This window comes from Musca domestica, unplaced genomic scaffold (assembly GCF_030504385.1).
Source record: "Musca domestica strain aabys unplaced genomic scaffold, Musca_domestica.polishedcontigs.V.1.1 9, whole genome shotgun sequence".
Classification (NCBI taxonomy): domain Eukaryota; kingdom Metazoa; phylum Arthropoda; class Insecta; order Diptera; family Muscidae; genus Musca; species Musca domestica.
The window spans coordinates 3,540,950-3,565,322 of NW_026712435.1; the positions used below are offsets into that span (position 1 = coordinate 3,540,950).

The 24,373-nt window shown below is 38.5% G+C and overlaps 1 protein-coding gene across 3 annotated transcripts in view; it reads right to left on the reverse strand.

Moving 5' to 3' along the window:
* The window catches only part of LOC101889831 (disco-interacting protein 2), a 436,327-nt gene extending 412,327 nt beyond the window's left edge, over positions 1–24,000 (reverse strand). For 2 of the 3 annotated variants that reach the window (XM_059131489.1, XM_059131488.1), the window contains exon 1: positions 23,453–23,999. In XM_059131489.1, the coding sequence (XP_058987472.1) occupies positions 23,453–23,546 (94 nt within the window). In that variant the 5' untranslated portion in view covers positions 23,547–23,999. Of the gene's footprint in view, positions 1–23,452 lie in introns of all 3 variants that reach the window. The other variant, XM_059131490.1, reaches the window with a different exon arrangement.
* Positions 24,001–24,373: the final 373 nt, after the last annotated feature.

Genomic DNA, 24,373 nt, shown 5'->3' on the forward strand with positions numbered 1-24,373 from the left:
TTCGTACTGCAATTGCGCTTACTTTAAAATATTGTATTGCAATGCGACGCATCGCTCGAGGTATACCACACTGGTATTACATTGATCCAAACCACGCGGTCTTTCGACCGGAAAGAACCAGTTCAAAAGTCGCAGTGGTTTCTAATGGCTCGTATAAAATAAAATACTCTTACTCAGATTACTGTGCAATAAATATATGTCCTAACATAAAAAATAATTGGATATCTTTATTATTAAAAAGAAATCTTCACAAAAAAATAACGGCGACTTTGAGAAATTGTACCGTCAAAAATTAACAAAAAGATATAATATTTCGTATAAGAAAAAATTTTATCGAAAGAATAATGACGATCCTGTTAAAAATTTATAACATACACGAGATATCACGAGAAATCAAACAGATTTCCGTTGAAGAGAAAAATTTTCAATGTTTTGCATCAGTGCTCCATGCATAGGAAATTGTCTTAAAATGTATTTACAAGGAAATCGTACGGATTTCCATTGAAGAAAAATATGGTCTATTTGATATTTACGTGGAAATCGTACGGATTTCCGCTGAAGAAATATATGGTCAATTTTGTGTTTCACATATATCTTAAATTTTACAATCCCAAAAATAGTAAGTATTTAACCAAAACCAGTTGGGTCAATGCGGTCCAAACAAAAAAAGATTTATTCGGACAAGAAGATTGTCTGGTTGTCATCCATATGAGCACGAAAACCTTAAATTAGTGGTAAAATAACGACCCCTTGGTCAAGATGGATTATGCTCAAAAAACACATGATATTTAAAAAAGCCGACCTGTTACAACAACACCAGCAAAAGTTGCATTAACAAAGCCACACAACAATCAAGGTTCGCCCTAATATCACACAAGGATATCGATACAAACGTCATCGACATCGACTTTAAAATGACACCTTAATGGAGAATTTTCCCTTCTCTAGCTTCAATATCAAATTTGGAACGAAGAAGATCGTCTTGACCGTAAATAATAAATAATTCAATATAACCTATAAATAGTGACCGCCTGCGTCCATAGTTTTAAACGGCTGTGTTTATTTATTCTTGTGTGTCTATTTTATTTTCACCACGTAAGTAACTTTCGTATACTTGTGGTGGATTGAGAGCTCGGCGAAGCCACCCTTTTGTCACTTCTTCCAGATAATACATAAACATTATTCTGGCGAATTTTAGCATAACTGACAATATGCAGGAGGCTGTATTGCTTCTAAAAAAATTTGGCCGGTGATCTGTGAAAGTAGATCCCTTTCACTCACATCCACCTAAAACTTGTAGTAGGCTTAATCACAGGTCACTGTAATATTAAGGCCATGACTTTTAAGTTGTGGGGTGACGATACTGACTATTGGCTTTGTCAACATAGAAGAAGAGATAGAAACTGCGGAACACTTACTCTGTCACTGTCTTTTTAGAGCCAGACGGAGGCTCACGGGTAAGCACACTCTGCATGATCTGTCTCACTCTCCAATACTGAGCCGTCAACAATTCTTCAGCTAGCCAGATGACAAAAATGGATAAAGACAACACGATAATTTTTTCGTGGATACATCTTCTCTAACATAATCTTTATCTATCTCTTCATTTCTTTCCTTTCACTCTAATCAGGATGATCACAATGGACCAGCAGGTCTCCGAGTGGAGCGATTGTTAAGCAACTGCGCATCCTCTAAACTAACATAACTTTGGTTTCAACAGGATGTGCCTCACAGCCGCAGCTTCATTCGATGTTTCGGCCCTGTTTCTGAAGATCACATTATCAGCCGCAGAGCTAATGCCGATACGCAACTTCGGAGCTGAGATTTGACAAAATTAGATATTTATTTGTGGGTTTCTGTCAATGATAAGAGTTACGTCGCAAGGCAAAGACAATTGATGCTTTAAAAGACAATATTCTGCGCACGCTGAATCTCCTGCTGCGGCGTTGTCTATGGTATCTTGTCATTTAAACACAGTTAATGCTTTCTATACCGATTGGGGTATAAAAATCAATACTTCTAAGAGCGAGGCTATGTGTTTGAGGAACGCTTCAGGGAAATGTAAGAGATGGGTTGTACCATAAAGCAAGTCCTTGAAGTTGTCTCTGAATGAAGTAGAAATACCATTTAGATAGATTTAAATATTTAGGTGTTTGGTACAATAAATTATTCAAATTTAATGCAAATGCGAGAGGCTACTTAGGTAAGGCATATGGTATTAAGGGGTAATTTGGAAGACTTCTTAATAGCAAGTCATTACCGGCGAAAACAAAGATAATGCTTTACAAAACTAGCATTAGGCCTGTACTGGTGTACGCACTACCTATATGGTTCCCAATCTCTCCAACGGTAATGAAAGAGTTTGAGATATTCGAAAGAAAATACTTCGTCTCTGCGTTGGAAAAAAATTTTAAGTACCATTGAATGAGAAGAGAAAACCAACCGAATGGTTTGGCTGTTGATTCAATTCCAGTTTTATTTCAAAAATATTTTCCTTACGTACTACTGTACCAATCTACCTATATCTACCAATCTCAGTATATGCTATGCGTTTAATTAAAAACTACGCTAACAGGGCTTTTATGCATTCAAACTTGCTTATTCAGGAATGTGTTAATAAGGAATCTAATTTCACGTGGGAAAATACTAATTACGGTATTAACTTGTACATGTCTCTGGAAGATATTCAGTGTCCAGAATTTTACGTTAGCACCTCTCGTGGAATTCACAGGGGCTAGTTAACAACTTGATGAACAATCTTTCGTTTGATCATCTCTGTTGTTTAAGTGTAGGTTAGGTTTAGGTTAAGTTAGTTTTAAGGTAAATAAAATGAGACATGCTCTCAAACATTGTAGTGCCGGGAGCAAGCACGATATACACACTTAGTTTAGTAAACACTAATTAACAATTTTTTGTAAAGCCAGACGCTGAAAATACGCTTTAGTCATTAAAACAAAACATTATAGTTTTAAGTATTTCTTTCTTCACTTCAAAATTGTAAATTTTCGTGTTAAAAAAAAAGACTCAATAAATTTGAATTAAATTGAATTGAATTGAAAACAATATTCGTTAAGTCATTGATGAAATACAGCTGCAAACAACCAACCGAGGCAGCCGTTTAAAGTAAGTTATTTTCAATTATTAACCGGAAAGATTGTATATTCAAATAAAAAAATAATTTTGATATTTTTATGTTTACATTTTGTATATTTATAATTATGTATATATTTACATTTTTATTTTTATTTTTATTTTATACTTATAACTATTCATACTAATAATTATACTTTAATTTATTTTAATTGTAGATAATTAAAAAGTAATATTTGTATTTTATTCTTCATAGCTTTATATTTATACTCTCATAATTTCGTATTTATATTTATTTTTCTTCGAAAATGAGAAGAGTGGCGGTTATGTTATCGGGTTATTTTGAACGAATTTTTGTTCATAAACACTGTAGAGGCGGATATTGGCAGCACAGCCAAAGCTACGGAGGGTTCCCCAAGGTGGGGTGATATCTCCGGAACTATTTAACCATTACCTCCAGACGCCGTTGAGATCGTAACTTATGTGGATGAATGTACAATCATGACGTTGGGTCCTGCCGTTGATGACATATGTGTCAGGGTGAACACCTATCTTGCAGAGCCGCATTCTTCCATGCGAGAAAGGTGAAAATATCCGCCACCAAATTAACAGCCACACTATTTACCACATGGACTGCGGAGATAAGAACACGGCTGAATATGCAGGTCAAAGGGCACATAATTCCGACTACTAACCATCACGAAATTCTTTGGGTCAAATTCGACAGCACATTCAAGTCTTCCGCGCAAGCCACAGCTATCTGCATTAAATTGAAAAGTAGGAACAAGGTCCTCAAGGCGGTAGGTCGGTCTGTGGATAGCTATGCGGCACCAGTATGGTCTGCGAATACGAGTGCAACGCAATGGAAAAGTATTCAGATCTACCAGAATACCGCCTTGAGAAATGCCTCATGACACCTGTGGAGCATTTACATGAGGAGACGAAGGTTCTTTCCTTACGTCAGCATAATCACATGCTTTCCTTGCGGTACCTGCTTGGGTGTTATCGTGGTAGACATCCTAACCATTATATGGTGAACAGAACTCCTCCAACCAGACGTTTCTAAAACCGAAAAAATAAGTTCAAAAACTTCCTTGAATTACGCCTAATTTGTTAACTATTAAAAACTCTAAGAACAAACTTTTCGAAAATATAAGAAATCTGGGTCTGGCATTGACTATGCTAATTATTTAATTGCTAGATCAAGGTATACCATAGAAGCTCGAAGATCTTACAAAGATTATCTACAGTTAAGAATAATTTTAAATGTAATCCAAAGTCCTTTTACGACTTTGTAAATTTCAAAAGAAAAACATCTTCTAAACTTTGTATATTAAAAGTTTCTGATACTGAAATTGCTGAATGTTTTGCTAAATTTTCGCGTCTGCTTATTCTTATGACAACTTTCCACAAAATTTTTCCTATCCATATAATTTACCAGAAATTCCTGAAGTAACTACACCATATTTTCAGTCCCAAGAAATTTCAAAAGGGGTACGTCATTCAAAAGCAGTAAAAAGTCCGGGCCCGGGTGGCATTCCCAGTATAATATTAAAATTCTGTTCAAATACTTTGTCAGTCCCTTTAACACTTTTGTACAATTATTCACTTAAATTTAGTCATTTCCCTTCTGTTTGGAAAAAATCGTATTTGGTGCCTCTACATAAATCTGGTTTCCAATTACAGAGGAATTGCAAAGTTGAGTGGCATTCCAAAGTTGTTTAAAAAACTAATTACTGACGTAATTTTCCATAAAGTCAAAACAATCCTAAGTCCATTTCAACATGGTTTCCGCAGTGGACTCTTAACCATTACCAATCTTATTCAATTTTCATCAGAGGTAATTATAGGGTTTGTTCAAAACAAACAAACTGATACAATTTATACTGATTTCAGCAAAGCATTTGATAAAGTCAATCATAAGTTACTTTTGTTCAAATTTGAACGTATAGGATTTAATTGAAACCTTGTTTTATAGATTTCATCCTATTTGCGCGGTATGTCACAGATAGTTTTGTTTGAAGGTTGTCATTCTTTTCGAACGTTACCACGCCTCACATTCACACCCCTGCCGACCGATGGGATTAGGAAATCTGAAGCTATATTACCATTTAATATTTTTAGTACAAACATGGAGTTCAACATAATACGTCTGCTTTTAAGTGTAGGCAATCTAATTAATTTTACCCTGCTAGCATAAGAAGGCAAAACAAAATCACTATTCCAATGTAAACCTCGTAAGGCAAATAGCAGAAATTGTTTTTGCACGGATTCTATTTTATCTGAGTATATTGCATATTGAGGATCCCATACAACAGAACCGTATTCTAATATAGGTCTAACAAGAGACGTAAATACTGTTTTGTTATATATGGATCAGAAAATTATTTGGCCCACCGTTTAACAAAACCTTAAACACCATTTGCTTTATTTACCATTGTTATTAGATGGCTATTAAAATTTAATTTTGGATCCATCAAGATCGAGAAATGAATCTACAGTTGATAATGAATGACTGTCAATATTATATTGCAATATCAGAGAAGAAGATCTGGATGAGCACATATGCTTACATTTGCTTAAATTTAAAACCATACAATTTTACCTGCACCATTGAAAAAGGCTATCTAAATCGTTTTGAAGTAAACTAGCTTGTTTATCACAATTATTGGAGGAAATGAATAATTTAACATCATCGGCGTACATTAACAATTTTGAGTAATTTATGGAATTAGGTAAATTGTTGATAAATAAAAGAAAAGAGGACCGGTCCATGGTGACTTCCTTGCGGAACAACCGATGGAACGTTAATCGTTTTGAATAGATACCCTTCAAACAAAACAAGTTGTGATCTATCTTGTAAGTAAGATGATATCGATTTGACTAATGCCATGTTTACGTTAGAACTTTTTGTAGGGTTAACCTACTTTGAGAGGATTTATTTGAAGTAAAAGTAATGGATATGACAATTTAAATCCAAATCCAGTGGGTTAACCCTCATATATATAAACGTACTGTAAGTTTGTGTTGAAAACCATAAAATTTAATTTATATATTAGGAGTTCAATTCAGTTTAGGTAACGAACTATAGATCCCTGCAATGTACAAGCATTAAATTTGAGCTATGTCAAGAAAATAATTAAATATTTAAAATTGGAGAAATTAACAAATTGACTGGACTATTACTTGAGGATATTGCTGTTTGAAGTTCTGGAGCTGTGGCTTTTGGTGGAGTTGGTTTTTCTTCTCGCCTTTTTAACCTGTTGCTGTGCATTTTCGTTTGGCGCTCTTTTTTTATTCATTTGCATCTGCCAAGGTAATTGTGAAAATGCCGTCGCTATTGACCAGTAATGTTTGAAAGGATCATATTGCCAAATCCAAATATAAGATTGGTTGCAAATGCTGTGCAAATTTTTTCCATTTGGATTGCGTTGGCATGTCCGAGGCTGAGGCTAAAATAAATAACCAATTCAGATACACTTGTGTGTGCTGTGTTCGGGCTGCTGGTGGTAGTGGTGATGCTGGTGTGGTCGATCGCGGAACAAAAGTGAACACTGCAGTTGATGGATCTAGGGTTGGTGCCACGGCTGATGCTTTTTTGAATGGTGGTGATGGGACAGTGGGTGTTGCTGCGTGTGATGTTGTTGAGAATCCTTATGCTCTGCGAGAGCTGCAGGATAATTTGATTTTGTCTATGAAACAACAAATGGACACGTATATGGCACCATGTCTGTCCGAATTCCGTACCAAAACTGATGCCCTGTTTGATCTTTATAATGCACAAATATCTAAAGTAAAGCGTGATGTGGTTGAGCTTAAAAAGACCGTAGTTGAGTTGAAGATGACAGTCTCTGAAGTTAAAAGTACGGCTTTGTTAGCAGAAAAGAAACTTGCTGATACGATTTCTGAGCTTGAGTCTTTTAACAATGTGCTCCAGCGAAGACTTAACAGAGCTGATATCATTATAAGAGGTTTGCCGGAGAATATTAAAGACCTCAGGAGCTTGGTTGTTATGGTTGCTAATTTGTGTGGGTTGCAACTATCTCATGGCGACATGCAGCAGTGCTGTTACATATCTGAACGTAAAGCGGCTCTGGTGAAGTTTCTATTCACACAAGAGATTCCCTTATTCACACAAGAGATTCCCTTATCCGCCGATTTGTTAAAAGAAGGAAGGTAACCCTAAAAGAAGTTATGGAGAATTGGAGTCTCGTATCTATTTAAATGATCATCTTGTTAAATCGGCATCTAGTTTTGTCTTTGCCTGCAGAGGCCTGCTCAAGAAGAAGAAGATTATGAAATTCAGGTTGTTGAATAGTGATGAACCTCAAGTTGAAGTGATACTTGCTAATGGAAGTAAAACAATTTTTGAGTGACAAGAGCTTCTTGAATTTGCTCGTAGTTATCCTCTGCAGCCGGATGGTGCTCTTTTTTGGTTGGTGATATGCTGCTGGGTCCTGGAGTATAGTCATGTAATGTAATTATTAATTTTGTTTTGATCTCATTACCAATTTAATTGTTTTCTTGACACATATTTATTTTTTATTATTATTTATATATTTATATTTTTCAGTTTTTAGTATAAGATGCGAAATCGAATTTACATAATTTTGCTCCCCAGCCCCTTTATTTGGTTTGATGTCACTTGATGATAATGTGGGACCCATAATTAATGACGCTCGCTTTTTTAAACCCTTATTTGAGGGTTTGTCCGGTAAACTGACGTATGGCCACTTGAACTGACAAAGTATTCGCCCATCGAGATTCGCAGTCTCATCGAAATCGTTGGTTATTCCAGGATAAAAGCTGGCCATTATGATTTGGGCCATAACTCTACCTCGTTAATTGATTTTTGCCTTATTAGTGATAATTTGTCGTTGGGTTTCTCGTTTCAGGGTCAATGCCCTGGTATATTACCCCATGCCTTTGTTTTTGGTTTGCTTAACCTGCCTGTATTTTCAGAGGAGAGATTTATTCAGTATCGAAACTTTGGTCGAGCTGATTGGTTGGGCATTTTAAATTTCATATCCGTATTGACTTCAACCCCTTATATTCCACTTCTGATGTGAATTGTCAACTTTCACTATTTGATTTGTTGTTTAACACGCAATTGTCTTTCGTTCCTGTTTCTGTTCATAAGGTCAACCCCAGGAATGATGCATGGTTGGAATCTGGTGTGGAGAAATCGGCATGGATGTTTAGAGATATTGCGTACTTTGAATGGCGCAAGCGACCTATGAAGGGTAATAGGATAATATATTGTATGTATAGAAATCGTTGTAAGGCTGTGATGAGGAATGAGAGGCGTAAGTACTATAATGATTTGTTTGGTCGTATGAATAATAATCAGCTGTGGAAATCTCTAAAGTCGTTTGATGTTTTGGGTAGTGGTAATGACGCTCCACCAATTGATGTCAATGCTGCTATTCATTATTTTTGCAGTGGGAATCCTGGTTTTGCGGGTGAGCGTGGTCAGTCTCTTCTTAGTGAGGGTTATGTGGGAGATGATGTTTTTCGGTTTTATTGCATATTTTATTCTGATGTTGTATGGTCAGTCGGGAGTTGTGGGGGTTGATGGCGTGCCAGTAAAGTTTTTTAAATTTATATTTCCATACATTTCCTGCATTTTGTTAACTCGATTTCTATGACATCCACTTTTCCTCAGGCGTGGAAGGTTGCACGAGTAGTGCCTGTGCCGAAAACTGGTGAATCATTTGATTTGTCAAATCTGCGTCCCATTAGCATTCTATCTGCTATGTCAAAAGTTGTTGAACATATTATTAAAGAAGCGATTGTTGACTTCCTCGATGATCGTAGGCTGTTGAGTAGTTCTCAGTTTGGTTTTCGGCGACGATGTAGTACGACTACACACTTATTATATCTTACTGATATGATTAGAGATGTATTTAATTCATCTGATGTTGGGTTATTATTGGGCCTTGACTTGTCAAAGGCTTTTGATTCGATCAACCATTCTCTTTTACTTGACAAGTTGAGGCATTGGCTTCATATTTGGAAGGTAGGTCTCAGTTTGTTGTTCATTTGGGTGTTTCGTCTGAAGTTTGTAGTGTCCAATGTGGGGTACCGCAAGGTTCTGTACTGGGACCGTTGTTATTTATTATGTTCATTAATGACATTGTGCACTCAGTTGTTGATGACAGGTGTTGTCTGTTTTTGTTTGCAGGTGATATCCATGTTTTCTTCAGAGAGACTGATATTGCTGGGTTGGAAGGATTGGTTAATTCTATTGTTTTGTCTCTTTCATCGTGGATTTCGCTAAATGGAATAAAACTAAAGCTATGCTGTTCAATGATCATGGTAATGGTGGTTCTCTGAATATTTCTGTGGGTTCTGTGTTAGTGGAATTCGTTGATGAAATGATATGTCTTGGTATTATAATTGATCGGAAGTTGGACTTTAAGAGACACATTGATACCTTGCTTTGTCGCATAAGGTTTTAGTTGCGGATGCTGTGTTGTCTTAACGCGTATTTGCCTTTTCATGTTAGGAAGAGAGTGGTTGTATCCTTGCTGTTGTCGCAGGTAAATTATTGTCTGGAGGTAGTCTCTGGCACTACTTCTCAAATGCAACGTATTCTCAGGCCAGTAAATTCGATTGTTCGTTACGTGTATGGCTTGCGTCGCGGTGATCATGTTTCTTGTTTTGTTAATGATCTCCTGGGATAGGCATTTAGCAGCTACGTTGATCTTCGTATCCTTCAATTTCATTACAGTGTTATGTGCAATTTTGACTCACCTCTTCGTGACAACTTTGTATTTTGTAGATCATCTCGAAATCCTCAATTGTTGTGTCCAATGTTTTCGTCCTCCAATAGTGAGAGATCCTTTGTGGTTACGGCGGTGAGATTGTGGAATCAGCTTCCTTTGGCCTTACGTACTTTTGCTTATACCAATTATCTGTTTAGGTTTAATGTAATTGAATACCTTCGTCTAAATATGTAGGCTAGTTTTTTAGTGGTTGCTTCGGTTTATTATGGGTTTTTCTTTTTTGTTTTTCATTTTGTTCGGCTGGGGAGCCACTTTATTACATTCTTAATTTTATTTGTAGGGTGTCATAATGTAAGTTACCATTTATACTCTGTTTAGTGAGTAATAAAACACTACACTTTTTCACTGCTCTACTAGACTATTGTTGTAGGGTTCGAGTTTTTCGTGAATTTTTAAGATAAATTATTAGGTTTAATATGTTATTTGTTAAGTTTGAATTAATCATTGAATTGGTATTATGTTAGGGTATTGTAGATAGATAATATGAGTTATGGGCCCTGTGGGCTTACTTATATTTCTTTGTAAGGTAAATAAATGACATGAAATGAAAACACCTTTCAAAAGCTTTACTAAAATCAGTATAAATTATATCAGTTTGTTTACTCTGAACAAATCCTTTTATTACTGTTGACGCAAATTGTATAAGATTTATGGACTCAATATAGATTGAATTTTCAGCGAAATAACTGCAGTAATTAATTTTTCGAACCATTCTTGAATGGCACTTAGTTTTGCAATTCCTCTATAATTTGACACATTAGTAAGACATGTGCGTGAAAATAAATTTCAATTTAAATTGCACTAATTTGATTTTTCGTTTACCCACACTGGTTTTCTCTCAGAGATAAATTTAATTTTAACTACATTTCAGTGAGAGTTAATTTAAATTTAATTCAAAACTGCTTGTTATGAAAACAAAATAAAAGTTACAATAATGAAAATTATATAATAGTAAAAAAAATTATATGAATGAATATGAGGGTCATGACTTTCAAGTGGTGCGACGACGACACTAACTCCTGCATTCTCGGTCGAGAAGGATACATTTGCTAATCTGTCTAATTTGCGATCTGTCTTCCTTCTCCGCCGCAAAACCAGTTTTCATCTGGCCAGAAGATTAAAGTAGGTACAAACGACAATGGACCAGGTCTTCAAGTGAAGCAGTTGCCTAAAATTCAACTGTGAGACCTGACTTTCATGTAGTCAACACAATACAAAATCATAGATCGGCAAGTATGCATCCTAGCAGTTGTGTATCATTTTCTTTGTCATAATTGAAACATCAATAAACAGAAATCAACGGATTATTTTTAACAATTGTTTCTACAAATTATAGTGTGAGCTAATTTTGATTTTTATTTCTGTTTGAAAATTATTAAATTAGGAATAAATCGACAAAATAAAGCTAAATTTCTCTTGAGTATATCTCTTTTATTATTTTGGTTATCTATGATAAAATGTTAGGCATAACAAGAGTTCATATCTGATTTCAAAGATAATTAGATTTATTCTTCCGCTGAATGAATAAGTTTGTGTATTCGCTTGAACAACACTGGAAAATGTTGCGACATTACATTAAAAACCATGGTAATGTTGCAGAATGTGTGTGAAAATAGAATACGGATTATGGAAGAAGAGAAGCACCGTCAGCTCTGTATGATAACAAGTAAAATTGTCGCATTTGGGGTACAGAAAACACGCACGTATGCATTAAAATAACCAGAGGCATAATTGAGCAATTTTTCTTTGAAAATGGACGAAGAGTGGCCGTTACGTTATCGTGTCATTTTGGACGAAACATGGAAAGATAGATATTGGCAAAGTTTGGTTTCAACAGGACGACGCTACGTGCTTCACAACTGGAGCTACATTCGATGTATCGGCCCTATTTTTGAAGATCACACTATCAGTCGCAGAGCTGATGTCGGTAGGCCACTTCGGGGCTGAGATTTGACACAGTTTTATATGTATTTGTGGTGTGCTGACAAGGCAGTGACAATTGACCCTTTAAAGGACAATATTCGTTATGGTGAAATACAGGTGTACGTAATAATGCACCAGACGAGGCTGCTATTTGAATCTTGGTTAAAACCTACAATTTCGAACGAAGCCATAAGAATACCAGATTACATTTCTTACAGATGTGATAGACCTGGTAGCAGAGGAGGTGGTGTTGTTTTGTATGTTGCACAGGATATGAGTCATAAACTTGTGTGTAGAGGTAATTCTTATGGTGATGTTGAATATGTTTTTTGTGAGGTTATTGTTAATAATATTGTTTTCTTAATTGGGGTTGTTTATTTGCCTCATGGTAATATATTGGCTTTGGAAGATGAAATTTCTGACCTTGTGGTAAAGTATTCCAATGTCATCATTATGGGGGACTTTAACAATAACATGTTTGATTTGAACCGAAGTGTATTAGTGCGTGATGTTTGTAGTCGTTTGAATTTATCTGTTGTTCATAATTCAATGCCAACACATGTCGATGTTGCGCACAATTCTACTTCTTTGTTGGATTATTTTTTTGTGTCGAATTTGAGTTTGTTAGCATGTTCAAATCAATTCTCTTGTCCTGGCATTTCTGACCATTCGTTTATATTTTTGTCTCTCAATGTTCCTAATTGTCGTAGTCGTCTGTTTTATGAATATGCGGACTACAGTTCTGTTGACCCAGTAGCGATTTCGGATGCTTTGGATTTATGCAACTTTGAAGAAGTGTTTACAGTGACAGATGTTGATTCACAGGTAAATATACTAAATTGTGGTCTTCAATGTTTGCATACAGTTGTTCCGATAAGAAGAAGATTTTATAAGAATAATAATAGTGATTGGTTTAAATCTTCTGACATCCGTTATCATGTTTCCCTTAGGGATTCTGCATATAAGGCGTATCTTCAAAATAGGACTTTAGATAATTGGAGGAATTTTTGTCGTTGTCGGAACCGTGCTAAGAAAGTCATAAGGAGGTTGAAGTATATTGCTCACAAGGAATTGTTTATGAATAAAACCACAAAGGAAGTGTGGTCGATATTAAATAAGAATGGTTTGAGTGATGAGGAATGTGAAGTTGAAAATGTGGATGTTGAGTTATTGAATTCTTGTTTTGTCTCCAATCAATCTATGGATGTCTTTGATATTATTTGTGTTCCTGTAGGTGCTTATGATGGTTTTTCGTTTCGTGCCATTAGTTATGATGAAGTTATTAGTGCCTTTAATAAAATTAAGTCAAAAGCAGTAGGTTACGATGGCTTTAAACTTAAATTTCTTAAACTTGTTTTTCCATTTGTTGGTCCTTTTGTGCTTCATGTTGTGAATACGATTTTGACAGTGTCTGTGTTTCCTGAGCTCTGGAAAATAAAATAGTGCCTATTCATAAAAGTGGTGATTCTGATGAGTACAGACCCATATCAATAATGCCAATTCTTTCTAAAATGGTTGAATATGTATTGAAAGATCAAATGTTAGAATATATAAATGAGCATTCACTATTACACCAGAGTCAATATGGATTTAGAAGTAATCGTAGCACAACATCTCTTCTGGTTGGATTGACTGACAATATAAGAAATTCTGTCAGTGCTAGTGATTGCTGTGTTTTATTATCACTTGATTTGGAGAAGGCATTTGACAGGATTAATCATGCCAATTTAATTAGTAAGTTACATCGTCTCTTCAATTTTTCGTCCTCGGCTTGTAAGTTAATGTTTTCTTACTTGTTCGGGAGAAAACAGTATGTCTCTGGTAAAAATGTTGTTTCCAATCTTCTTCCAGTGAGTAGTGGTGTGCCACAGGGATCTGTTCTTGGCCCTCTATTGTTCGTTATGTATGTTAATGATTTGCTGAGTTATATTAATGGTAGGAACTGTATGTCGTTTGCATTTGCTGATGACATTACAATTTTGTTTAAAGGAGAATATGTGTTTATGGATGTGTTGCAGTCGTCAATTGATTTTAATATTAATATGTTGGTAACTTGGTTGTCCTGTAACGGTCTCTCAATAAATACTCAAAAATCTAAAGTTATGTTTTTTGGGAACTTGCAAGAGGATTCAATTAGAGTTTCCATTTATAGGACGCCTATAAATGTTGTAAGCTCAATGAAATGTCTTGGTTTGTTTCTTGATTCTGGTTTGGTGTTTGATGTGCATGTGAATTCTTTAGTGTCCAAAGTTAACTTTATTTTAAAGAAGTTGTACTGCTTGGACATAGTTTTGCCTAAGAAGATTAGAAATCAGTTGGTACATGCATTAATAATGCCTCACTTTTTATATTGTATTGAGATTTTTGGGGGTAGCTACGGTTTTGTTTTTCGTAAGTTAAAACTATTGTTTCATAGAGTAATGCGATATGTTTTTTGTGTCAAACGTCGTGATCATATATCTCCTTCTGTGAAAGAGTTTCTTGGTTGTTCGTTTGAGTGTTTTGTGAATTTAAGGTCAATGTTGTTCTTCTACAAACATTTTAAATTGAGGACATCTTCTACTCTTTTGGACCTTTTTAAGTTTTCGAGATCTGTAAGGAACCTGCAAATTGTTATACCACGCTTGACTCCTCTGTTGGAAAAATCCTTCTATGTAAGAATTGCTCGCATTTTCAACAATCTGCCACCTAATCTTAAGACATTCAATTCTTCCCTAAAATGTTATAGGCGTAAATTATATGCTCATTTCAATACTGTTTAAAATATATAATTTTCTTGTGTTAATTTGTTTTTTTCCTTGATTTATCTAAATCTTCAATGAATTGTGATTTCTGCTAATCTTTTTTTTTTTTTGTTATTTTTTTAATGTTATTTTTAAGATTAAGGATGTTATGAATAGTTTTGAGTAGTCATGTATAGGAGTTCTTGGAACCATCAATCAATTGTTAATTTTATTCATTTTTTGTTAATTTGTTTTAGTGTTTAATTTTAAGTAATTCTTTTAGGATTAAGGATATTATAATAATTTTAGAGTAGTCATGTATAGAAGTTTTTTGAACCGTCCATGGCCCTGTTGGCTAGGTTTCCGTACTAATTGAAAATAAATAAAATAAAAAAAAGAAATTATTTCCTATTATTAGCGGGAAGGATTGCATAGTAAAATAAAAATAGAATTTCGTGAAAATATTCAGTAGTTTATATTTACAGGGTGAGGTGAAAGAACTACAACCAACTCCAGACCGCTGTCATTTCCAAGCCACTCGTCCGACAATTGTTAAAAATATTCAAGTGACAGCTCATTATATTGTTTACAAGCTTACAAAAGCATTTTGGTGAGAATTTTCCAGAAAAAAAGTTCGCGATGGAATTCAGGCGTGATATTGTGATTTCTTTATATTTGATTGGAAAACCACAGGTGGCAATCGTTAGAGCACTACAGCATTTAAATGTGAATAAATCATTTGTGTCTCGTACCATCGCACGTTACCGTGATACTGGTAACGTAGCCCGACGTCAAGGAAGTGGACGGAAGAAAACAGCAACAACAGCAGAAACGGTTCGATAAGTAGAGAAGCGACTTAATCGAAACCCGCGTCGCAGTGGCCGAAAAATGTCTCGAGACTCAAAAGAACTAAAGAGTTGCTTCGCTTGGCCGAAAATAGTGAACTGCCGAATTTGGTTTTTTTTTGAGAAAACATTCGATGTCTAGCAGTTTGTAAACAAACAAAATGATCGTGTTTACTTGCCAAACAGGTCAGCTGAAAATGTGCACCTTCGTTTGGCCATCAGAACTCAACCACTGACCATGGTTCTGGTGTTCCATGTTCCGGTTTAACCCGGTTGCGAGACTATAGCGATAGGGACTATGTTGCTTCGAGCTGCACCAACGTAGTCCCCAGTGAGTCCCACGACCTCGTCGTCAACTTCCGAGTCGTCGTCGGAGTATGGAACTCCACCGCAGTCTCCAGAACAGCAACCTTTACCGCAGCACTTAACGCCACATGTTGTTGTTCCAATTCCGGACAATGCATCATTCTTGCAGTTCAATTGCAACAGACTCCGAGGTAAAATTGATGAGATAGTGGATTTTATGAATCGGAGGAATATTAAGATCGCAGCGGTGCAGGAAACCGAGCTCAATGAAAATTGTAGCTTACAACGTTGCAATGGTTACAACGTATTGAGGAAAGATCGCACCAGAAGTGGAGGTAGGGGATTAGCGTTCCTGATACACCATTCTGTTCAATACAGACCTGTCTCGCTTGAGCTAGTCTCTAGTAACCCGTACATGGAGTGTATGGGGGTAGCAGTCAAGTGTGGTACTGCCGAGGTAGTAGAGGTGCTTAATGTGTATATCCCGCCGGTTAATAGCTGTGAACCACGTTACTTGCCTAATATAAGCCCACTTTTGGAAGGCAATAACCGCCTGGTACTAGGGGACTTCAATGCCCACCATGAGTTGTGGCATTCCGTCCTAGGTAATGACCAGAGGGGATCAGCGTTGGCAGAGCAGATTGACTGCTCCACATTTTGCACGGTAAACGAGGATGCCCCCACCCGAATAAGAGAAGAGTGTCACAGTTCGCCAGATTTAACCATCGTGTCACCCGGTCTGATAAATGACGTGACTTGGCAACCCGTCATTTCTCTTGGCTCAGACCATCTCCCGATAATCGTCTCCATCAGCAGATCGCCCGATTTCATAACCTCTGAACGCCGCACTTTCCTTAACCATGGGAAAGCCCACTGGCCCGAGTTCAGAGAGTTCACCAACCTTCGCTTCAGAGAACTGCCCAATCCTTCTGATGTTCGGGTAGCTGAAAGGATTTTCCGGGACATCATCAAAGCTGCAGCCGCTCGCTATATACCTGCTGGTCGAATACCCGAAGTAAGACCAAATTTCCCAGCAGAGGCAGCGGGATTAGCGAATGAGCGTGATGAGCTCCGACGTACCAACCCTACTAATCCCAGAGTCAGTGAACTGACAGTGGAAGTCAACCGGTTGGTACAGGAGCATAAGCGGAAAAAGTGGCTAGACCATCTGAAGTGTTGCAACATTGGAACCGATTTGAGTAAACTGTGGGTAACGGTAAAGTCACTCTCGAACCTTGGAAAAAAGGATGATAGGACAGCAGTCACATTTAACGACGTAACTGTGACTGATCCGAAGAGGCTGTTTTAACCGCCAATTTGTCGAGCACCCCGAGAGTGATAGGGAGAGGCGAATAGTATAAGAGCTCTTCCCGCCGAGGATGTACCTCCACAGTTTACGATGGGTGATGTTGCGAATGTCATCCAAAACGCTGAATCATCTAAAGCGTTGGGCCCGGACGGAATATCAATGGTAATGCTGAAGCAACTGGATACGCCGGGAGTTGAGTATTTAACCAAAGTCCTTAACTTGTCGTTAGCCACCCACATAGTTCCCGAAGCCTGGAAAATGGGAAGGGTGGTCCTGCTACTGAAGCCTGGCAAGGATGCCAGCAAAGGCGAATCATACAGGCCAATTTCGCTTTTGTCGCCAGTAGCAAAGACTCTCGAGGCCTTACTCCTCCCCCAGTATCAGAGGAAGCTATTCAGTTGCTAACCATCAACACGGTTTCCGTCCACTGCACGCCATATCCACACATATCAGTCGAGAACTCAACCAGAACAGGCCGTGCCACATAACAGTAGTGGTGGCTCTCGACCTATCAAAGGCCTTTGATACGGTCAACCATGCCACGCTGTTCGAGGACGTTGAGAACACTACCCTCAGGCCAAGTTTGAAACGTTGGATAGTCAACTATATGTGTGGACGCCAGTCGTACGTGGAATTCCGGAATAAGAAGTCCAAGCCTCGTAGAGTGAAACAGGGAGTTCCCCAAGGTGGGGTGATATCTCCGGAACTGTTTAACCTCTACCTTTCCGGAATTCCGCGCCCTCCAGACGGCATCGAGATCGTAACTTATGCGGATGATTGTACGATCATGGCGTCGGGTCCTGTAGTTGATGACATATGTGTCAGGGTGAATAACTATCTCGCGGAGCTTGCCGCCTTCTTCCACGCGAGGAATATGAAAATATCCGCCACTAAATCGACGGCCACACTATTTACCACATGGACTGCGGAGATGAGAACACAGCTGAATGTGCAGGTCGAGGGGCATATAATTCCGAGCACCAACTACCCCAAAATCCTGGGGTCACATTCGATAGCATGTTCAAGTCTTCCGCGCAAGCCACAGCTATTTGCGATAAAATGAAAAGTAGCAACAAGGTCCTCAAGGCGCTAGCCGGCAGCACTTGGGGTGCGGATAAGGAAACCTTGTTGACCTCTTATAAAGCGATAGGTCGGTCTGTGGTTAGCTATGCGGCTCCAGTGTGGTCGGCGAATACAAGTGCAACGCAGTGGAAATGTATTCAGACCTGCCAGAATGCCGCCCTGAGAACTGCAACAGGGTGCCTCCTCATGACGCCTGTGGACCATTTACATGAGGAGACGAAGGTTCTTCCCTTACGTCAGCATAATCATATGCTTTCGTTGCAGTACCTGCTTGGGTGTTATCGCGGGAGTCACCCTAACCACCATATGATGGATAGAACTCCCCCACCCAGGCGTGTCAGGAAGGACCTGCACGATCTAGAGAGAGAGGTCCAGCGATATAAGAGAGAGCCTCTAGATCATGAAGCCTATCAAGCGGGTCTGAATAGCATTCATACTGATGCAGTCCCAGAGGTAGTTAATAATTACAGTATGAATGCCATACTCGGAGTCCACCCCCCATCCATTGCAGCTGAAGAACGTGGGCTGCCTAGGCAAACCAGGGTAGTTTTGGCCCAACTACGTTCAGGATGGTGCAGCCGTCTCAATTCGTATTGGGCACGAATTGATGAGGATGTGCGGAACGCCTGCCCAGCGTGCGATACAGGCCCGCACAACACACTGCACTTGTTTAATTGTCCTGCCAAACCTACCCAACTCCGTCCTGCCAAACCTACCCAATCCCACGGCGGCCGGTTCTATGTACCGGATTGACTCGGAGGCACATTTCTCCGACCAGGGGCCGCCAACCCAGCAAATACATGTTCGTGTTCGTCCATTTTTCTGATGTGGGAGCAACATTACCCGGAATGTTTGCTCCGTATTCTCTTGGTCCGAGCCGGGATCGAGACCAACCCCGGACCATGGTTCTGCTCCGTTTGTCGTAATCGCATCCACCACAGATCGGTTTCGGTGAGATGCAACGGATGCATGGAGTGGGTGCACTTCCGGAATTGTTCCGGCCTAAACCGGATACAGGAGTATAGCGATAGGGACTACATTGCTTCCTGCTGCGTCAATGTAGACCCCAGTGAGTCTTCATACCCTAGGGGATTTCAATGCCCATCATGAATTATGGCATTCCGTCCTAGGTAATGACCAGAGAGGCATGGCGCTGGCTGAGCAAATCGATAGCTCCACGTTTTGCACAGTGAATGAGGACGAGCCCACCAGAATAATTGGCAAGAATTCAGAGAGTATACCAATCGCCGCTTCAGAGAACTGTCCAACCCACCTGATGTTCAGGTAGCAGATAGGTGCTTCCGGGGCACCATCAAAGCTGCAGCCGCTCGCTATATACCTGCTGGTCGAATACCTGAAATAAGACCAAATTTCCCAGCAGAGGCAGCAGGATTAGCAAACGAGCGAGATGAGCTTCGTCGTACTAACCCTAATAACCCCAGAGTCAGGGAACTTACTCTGGAGGTAAACAGGTTAGTAGGTGAGCAAAAGCGGAAAAAGTGGTTCGAACATCTGAAGCATTGCAACATCGGTACCGGAACGAGTAAATTGTGGGCAACGGTTAAGTCGCTTTCGAACCCTGGAAAAAAGGACGATCGGACATCTGTCTCATTTAACGGCGTAGAAGTGACAGATCCGAAGAGGTGCGCGTGTTATTTTAACCGGCAGTTTGTAGAGCACGCCGAGAGTGACAGGGCGAAGAGAAGGATACTACGCCGTGTACGATCCCTTCCAGCCGAGGAGGTACCACCACAATTTACGTTGGCAGATGTTGCACAGGTCATCAGAAGCGAAAAGTCATCCAAAGCGCTTGGTCCTGACGGAATCTCAATGGTGATGTTGAAGCAACTGGATGAACCAGGAGTTGAGTATCTGACAAAGCTTCTCAATCTGTCGTTAGCCACCCTAGTAGTTCCCGATGCCTGGAAAATGGGCAGGGTGGTCCCGCTACTGAAGCCAGGCAAGGATGCCAGCAAAAGTGATTCATACAGGCCGATATCACTTTTGTCACCAGTAGCAAAGACGCTTGAGGCTTTACTCCTCCCCAGCATAAGAGAGTGTTTCCCAGTAGCCGATCATCAACACGGATTCCGAAAATTGCATAGCACAACAACAGCTTTACACGCCATTTCCACACATGTCAGTAGAGGTCTCAACCCGAACAGGCCGTGCGATAGAACAGTTATGGTGGCACTTGATTTATCAAAAGCCTTTGATACAGTCAATCATGCCACACTGTTCGAGGACATTGAACGCACCACCCTCCGGCCAAGTTTGAAACGTTGGATAGTAAACTACATGTGTGGACGCCAGTCGTACGTGGAATTCAGAAACAAGAAGTCGAGCATCCGTAGAGTTAAACAGGGAGTTCCCCAAGGTGGGGTGATATCTCCGGAACTGTTTAACCTCTACCTTTCTGAAATTCCACGCCCTCCAGACGGCATAGAGATTATAACGTACGCAGATGATTGTACGCTCGTGGCGTCCGGACCCATTATTGATGACATTTGCGATCGGTTGAACGCTTACCTTGTTGATCTTACCGCCTTTTTTACTGCGAGGAATATGAAGATATCCGCCACTAAGTCGATGGCCACACTTTTCACCACATGGACTGCGGAGTTGGGGCTATCCTTGAATGTGCAGGTCGATGGTGCTATTATTCCGACCACCAACTACCCCAAGGTATTAGGGGTCACATTCGATATCCTCTTTAAGTCGTCCGCGCATACCACAGCTATCTGCGACAAGATTAGAAGTAGGAACAAGGTCCTCAAGTCTCTGGCCGGCAGTACTTGGGGAGCTGATAAGGAAACCTTGTTGACCTCTTACAACGCGATAGGCCGGTCTGTGGTAAACTATGCGGCTCCAGTGTGGTCCGCTAACGTCAGTGCTACGCAGTGGAAAAATGTTCAGTCCTGCCAAAATGCCGCCATTAGAACCGCAACAGGGTGCCTTCTCATGACACCTGTCGATCACCTACATGAGGAGGCGAAGGTCTTACCGGTGCGACAGCATAACAAAATGCTGTCAATGCAATACCTGCTTGGGTGTTATAGACAAAGCCATCCAAATCACCATCTTGTGGATAGGCAACCTCCGCCCAGGTACGTTAGGAAAGACCTTCATGATCTAGAGAGAGAGGTACAGAGGTATAAGAGAGAGCCTCTAGATCAACAGGCCTATCAAGCGGGACTGAATATTATTCACTCTAATGCGGTCTCAGAAGCCATTGAAGGATATAGAGTGAATACTGTGCTAGGAGACCACACCCCCCCCTCGTCGCAGCTGAAGAACGAGAGCTGCCCCGACAAACCCGAGTAGTCTTGGCTCAATTACGATCCGGATGGTGCAACCGCCTAAATTCCTACTGGGCCCGGATCAACGGCGAAGTGCAGAACATCTGCCCAGCATGTGGCACAGGCCCACGTGACACGCTGCACTTATTTCGCTGCCCAGCCAAGCCTACTCACCTAACTCCAGTCTCGTTATTGACACAACCCATACAGGTTGCATCCTTTTTGAGACTGGACTTAGAGGCAGAACCTGATTGAACTGAGTCAGAAAATGGAAACCGAACGAACACAGATGTATGAGCTGCTACAACAACAACAACAACTCCGTCCAGGTGATCTATGGTTACAGCCCGTAAAGGTAGCAGACATTGAGGAAGAACCGGATTAGTCGGAAAAAACAACAGAACATGTAAAACTGCTACAACAACAACCGACCATGATTTGCTAGTATTTCAGGCTGTTAACATTTAACTAAATTATAAAAATGTAAAACAACCCTTAGATTTATAAAATAAGGAAAACTACATCTGAGGTATACTTCCATTTGTCATAGTACGTACATACATGATTATAAATACTCATTTAAAACACATATCTAACAATTTTCTAAACAATACCCTTAATTTTATATATATATTGTATGTCCAAGTCGCAGAGTAAACCTCAAATCCTTAGTTAACCAAAGACTTCAATAACGAATATTATAATTATTTCCTACACCAAACATTGGTGTATGGCTTTTATGCTATAAAGTCTTAGTAGTGAATAAATGTGGTACCAATTTAAATTTCTGAGACATGATGTACCAGGACTACGCGCATGCGTAATAATTATATGAATCAGCTATGCAATGGAAAGAAAAAAAAATAATTAACACATGAAAACCATGAACATTTTTAAACAATATTTTGATTGAATTGAGCATACAATTTACGCTATAACATTTTAAGAAAGAGTTAAATGCCTTAAGATTAGGTGACAGATTGTTAAAAATGTGAGCAATTCTTACACAGGTTTTTTTTTCAACAAGCGTGGTATAATGATTTTCGGGTTTCTTACAGATCTAAAAAACTTAAAAAGATTCAAAAGAAAAGATGTCTGAAATTAAAAAGTTTATAGAAGAACAATATAAACCTTAAATTTACAAAAACAACAACCAAAACTATTTCACAGGAGATATATGACGTTCAACAAAAAAACATATCGCACAACCCTATAAAACAATGGTTTCAACTAATGAAAAACAAAACCACGGCTACCCTCAAAAATCTCAATACAATATAAAAAGTGAGGCATTACCAAGGCATGAGCCAACTGAAGTAAGTAAATTTGTTATTTGTTACGGATAGCTCTATTCAATAGGAATAGTGATGTATAGAACCATATATTCGGCCTCTGTCGACTCTTGTCCTTACTTTTCTAGTTTTTACTACCAAAATAACTTTAACTTTGTTGTGTCGCGTTTAATTATTTTACTTTTGTGAAAATACACACTCCTCCAAATATTGGAATAAAAGATTAACGTAAAGACTTGATTTTGCTACAACGATTCCACCTATATAAAAAAAAAACAACAGGTACCTATCCAACAAGTGAAATAATTATTCTGATTGGTTCGAAAGTTACAAATAAAAAAAATGTTTTGTTCTGGTATTTAATAATAATCCCCTGAAGTTTAAAAGGAAGCACTATATTGCTCATTTCCACAATTAAGCCAATAAAATAGTTGTTTATAAAACAATTATGTCTACTCTGTATTCAATTATAGAAAAGCGTTCGTTCCTGGAAAGTGTGACATTCATAAGGACTTTGGGTGCTTTTAAAGGGATATTCAGTTAAGAAACATTACTTTTGACTTTTATGGATTATTAGTAGAATGCGCCTAAGAATGAGCCATATTGACCTTTAAATGTGATCACTTGTAGAATGGGTATTTTGAGGCTCACTTACCGGCAAGTTGGCCACAAAAATAAAAGGAAGTACCATTATTAAATTTGTAATAAATTTGAATGTTCATGCACCCGTACGATTCACACGATGATCCTTATAGAGATAATATCCTTGAGGACGTAAATTCTAAATTACTTACCTTCAGATAACTCCAAATCTAACTCGGCTAACTTTTCACGAACATCTAGTGGAAGAAGAGAAACGTCTACACCACCCAGATTAGATGCAGACATCTTCAGAAAAAATATAAGGGAACCACTCCTTTAAACAAACGTGAACGCACTTTCAATTTTACTGTTATTAAGTTACAAGATATATCTGAAGAATATTTGTTATTTTTAATTGTTGTTGAAGTTAAGCTCAGTGATCTAATTGCAGATATTCACTAAAAATTTTCGCGACAAATTTTGCGGAAATTAGTGCTGAATTTTCCTTACTCCTTATGGGTTGTTTGTATGAATGTATGTATATATGAAACGAAGCCGTGTATGTATTTGTTAGCATTAGACACAGATATCCTGAGAACAGAAAATCTCGAGGCTGAAAATTGAATATTATTTCCAAATCTTTTATTATTTTATTTAGAATAACAATATTGGAAAAATCCACTAAAACATATTTCTCTCTATTTTTATGTTAAAAAATACTAATATCACCAAATAATCGAAACTGGTTATATGCTAAAACTTATCGATTAATCGACATTGTGGAGGAAACCCGATTGATTTCTATAGCTTTATTTTATAATAAATTGTGATATCCACTGCGAATTAATATCAACCATTGACTGTGTCATATTCATGGTAGAAGAATACAGGTAAATGCTTCAGCGGTTGGGAACATTGATATGTCAACAATTTTGAAATGTTTTTTATATGTTTTCTTATACGACACCAATTGGATTTGAAGTACATATGTGAATTTTTCAACAATTTTAACGAATTTGAATAATTTTTCATTCAAAATTGGTTTGACAGTTCATTGTTCCTGCAGCCCTGTCGATGCGACTGCATTCTTCTACCACGGTCATATTCATGCAGTCATTGGAACAAGATTGTTC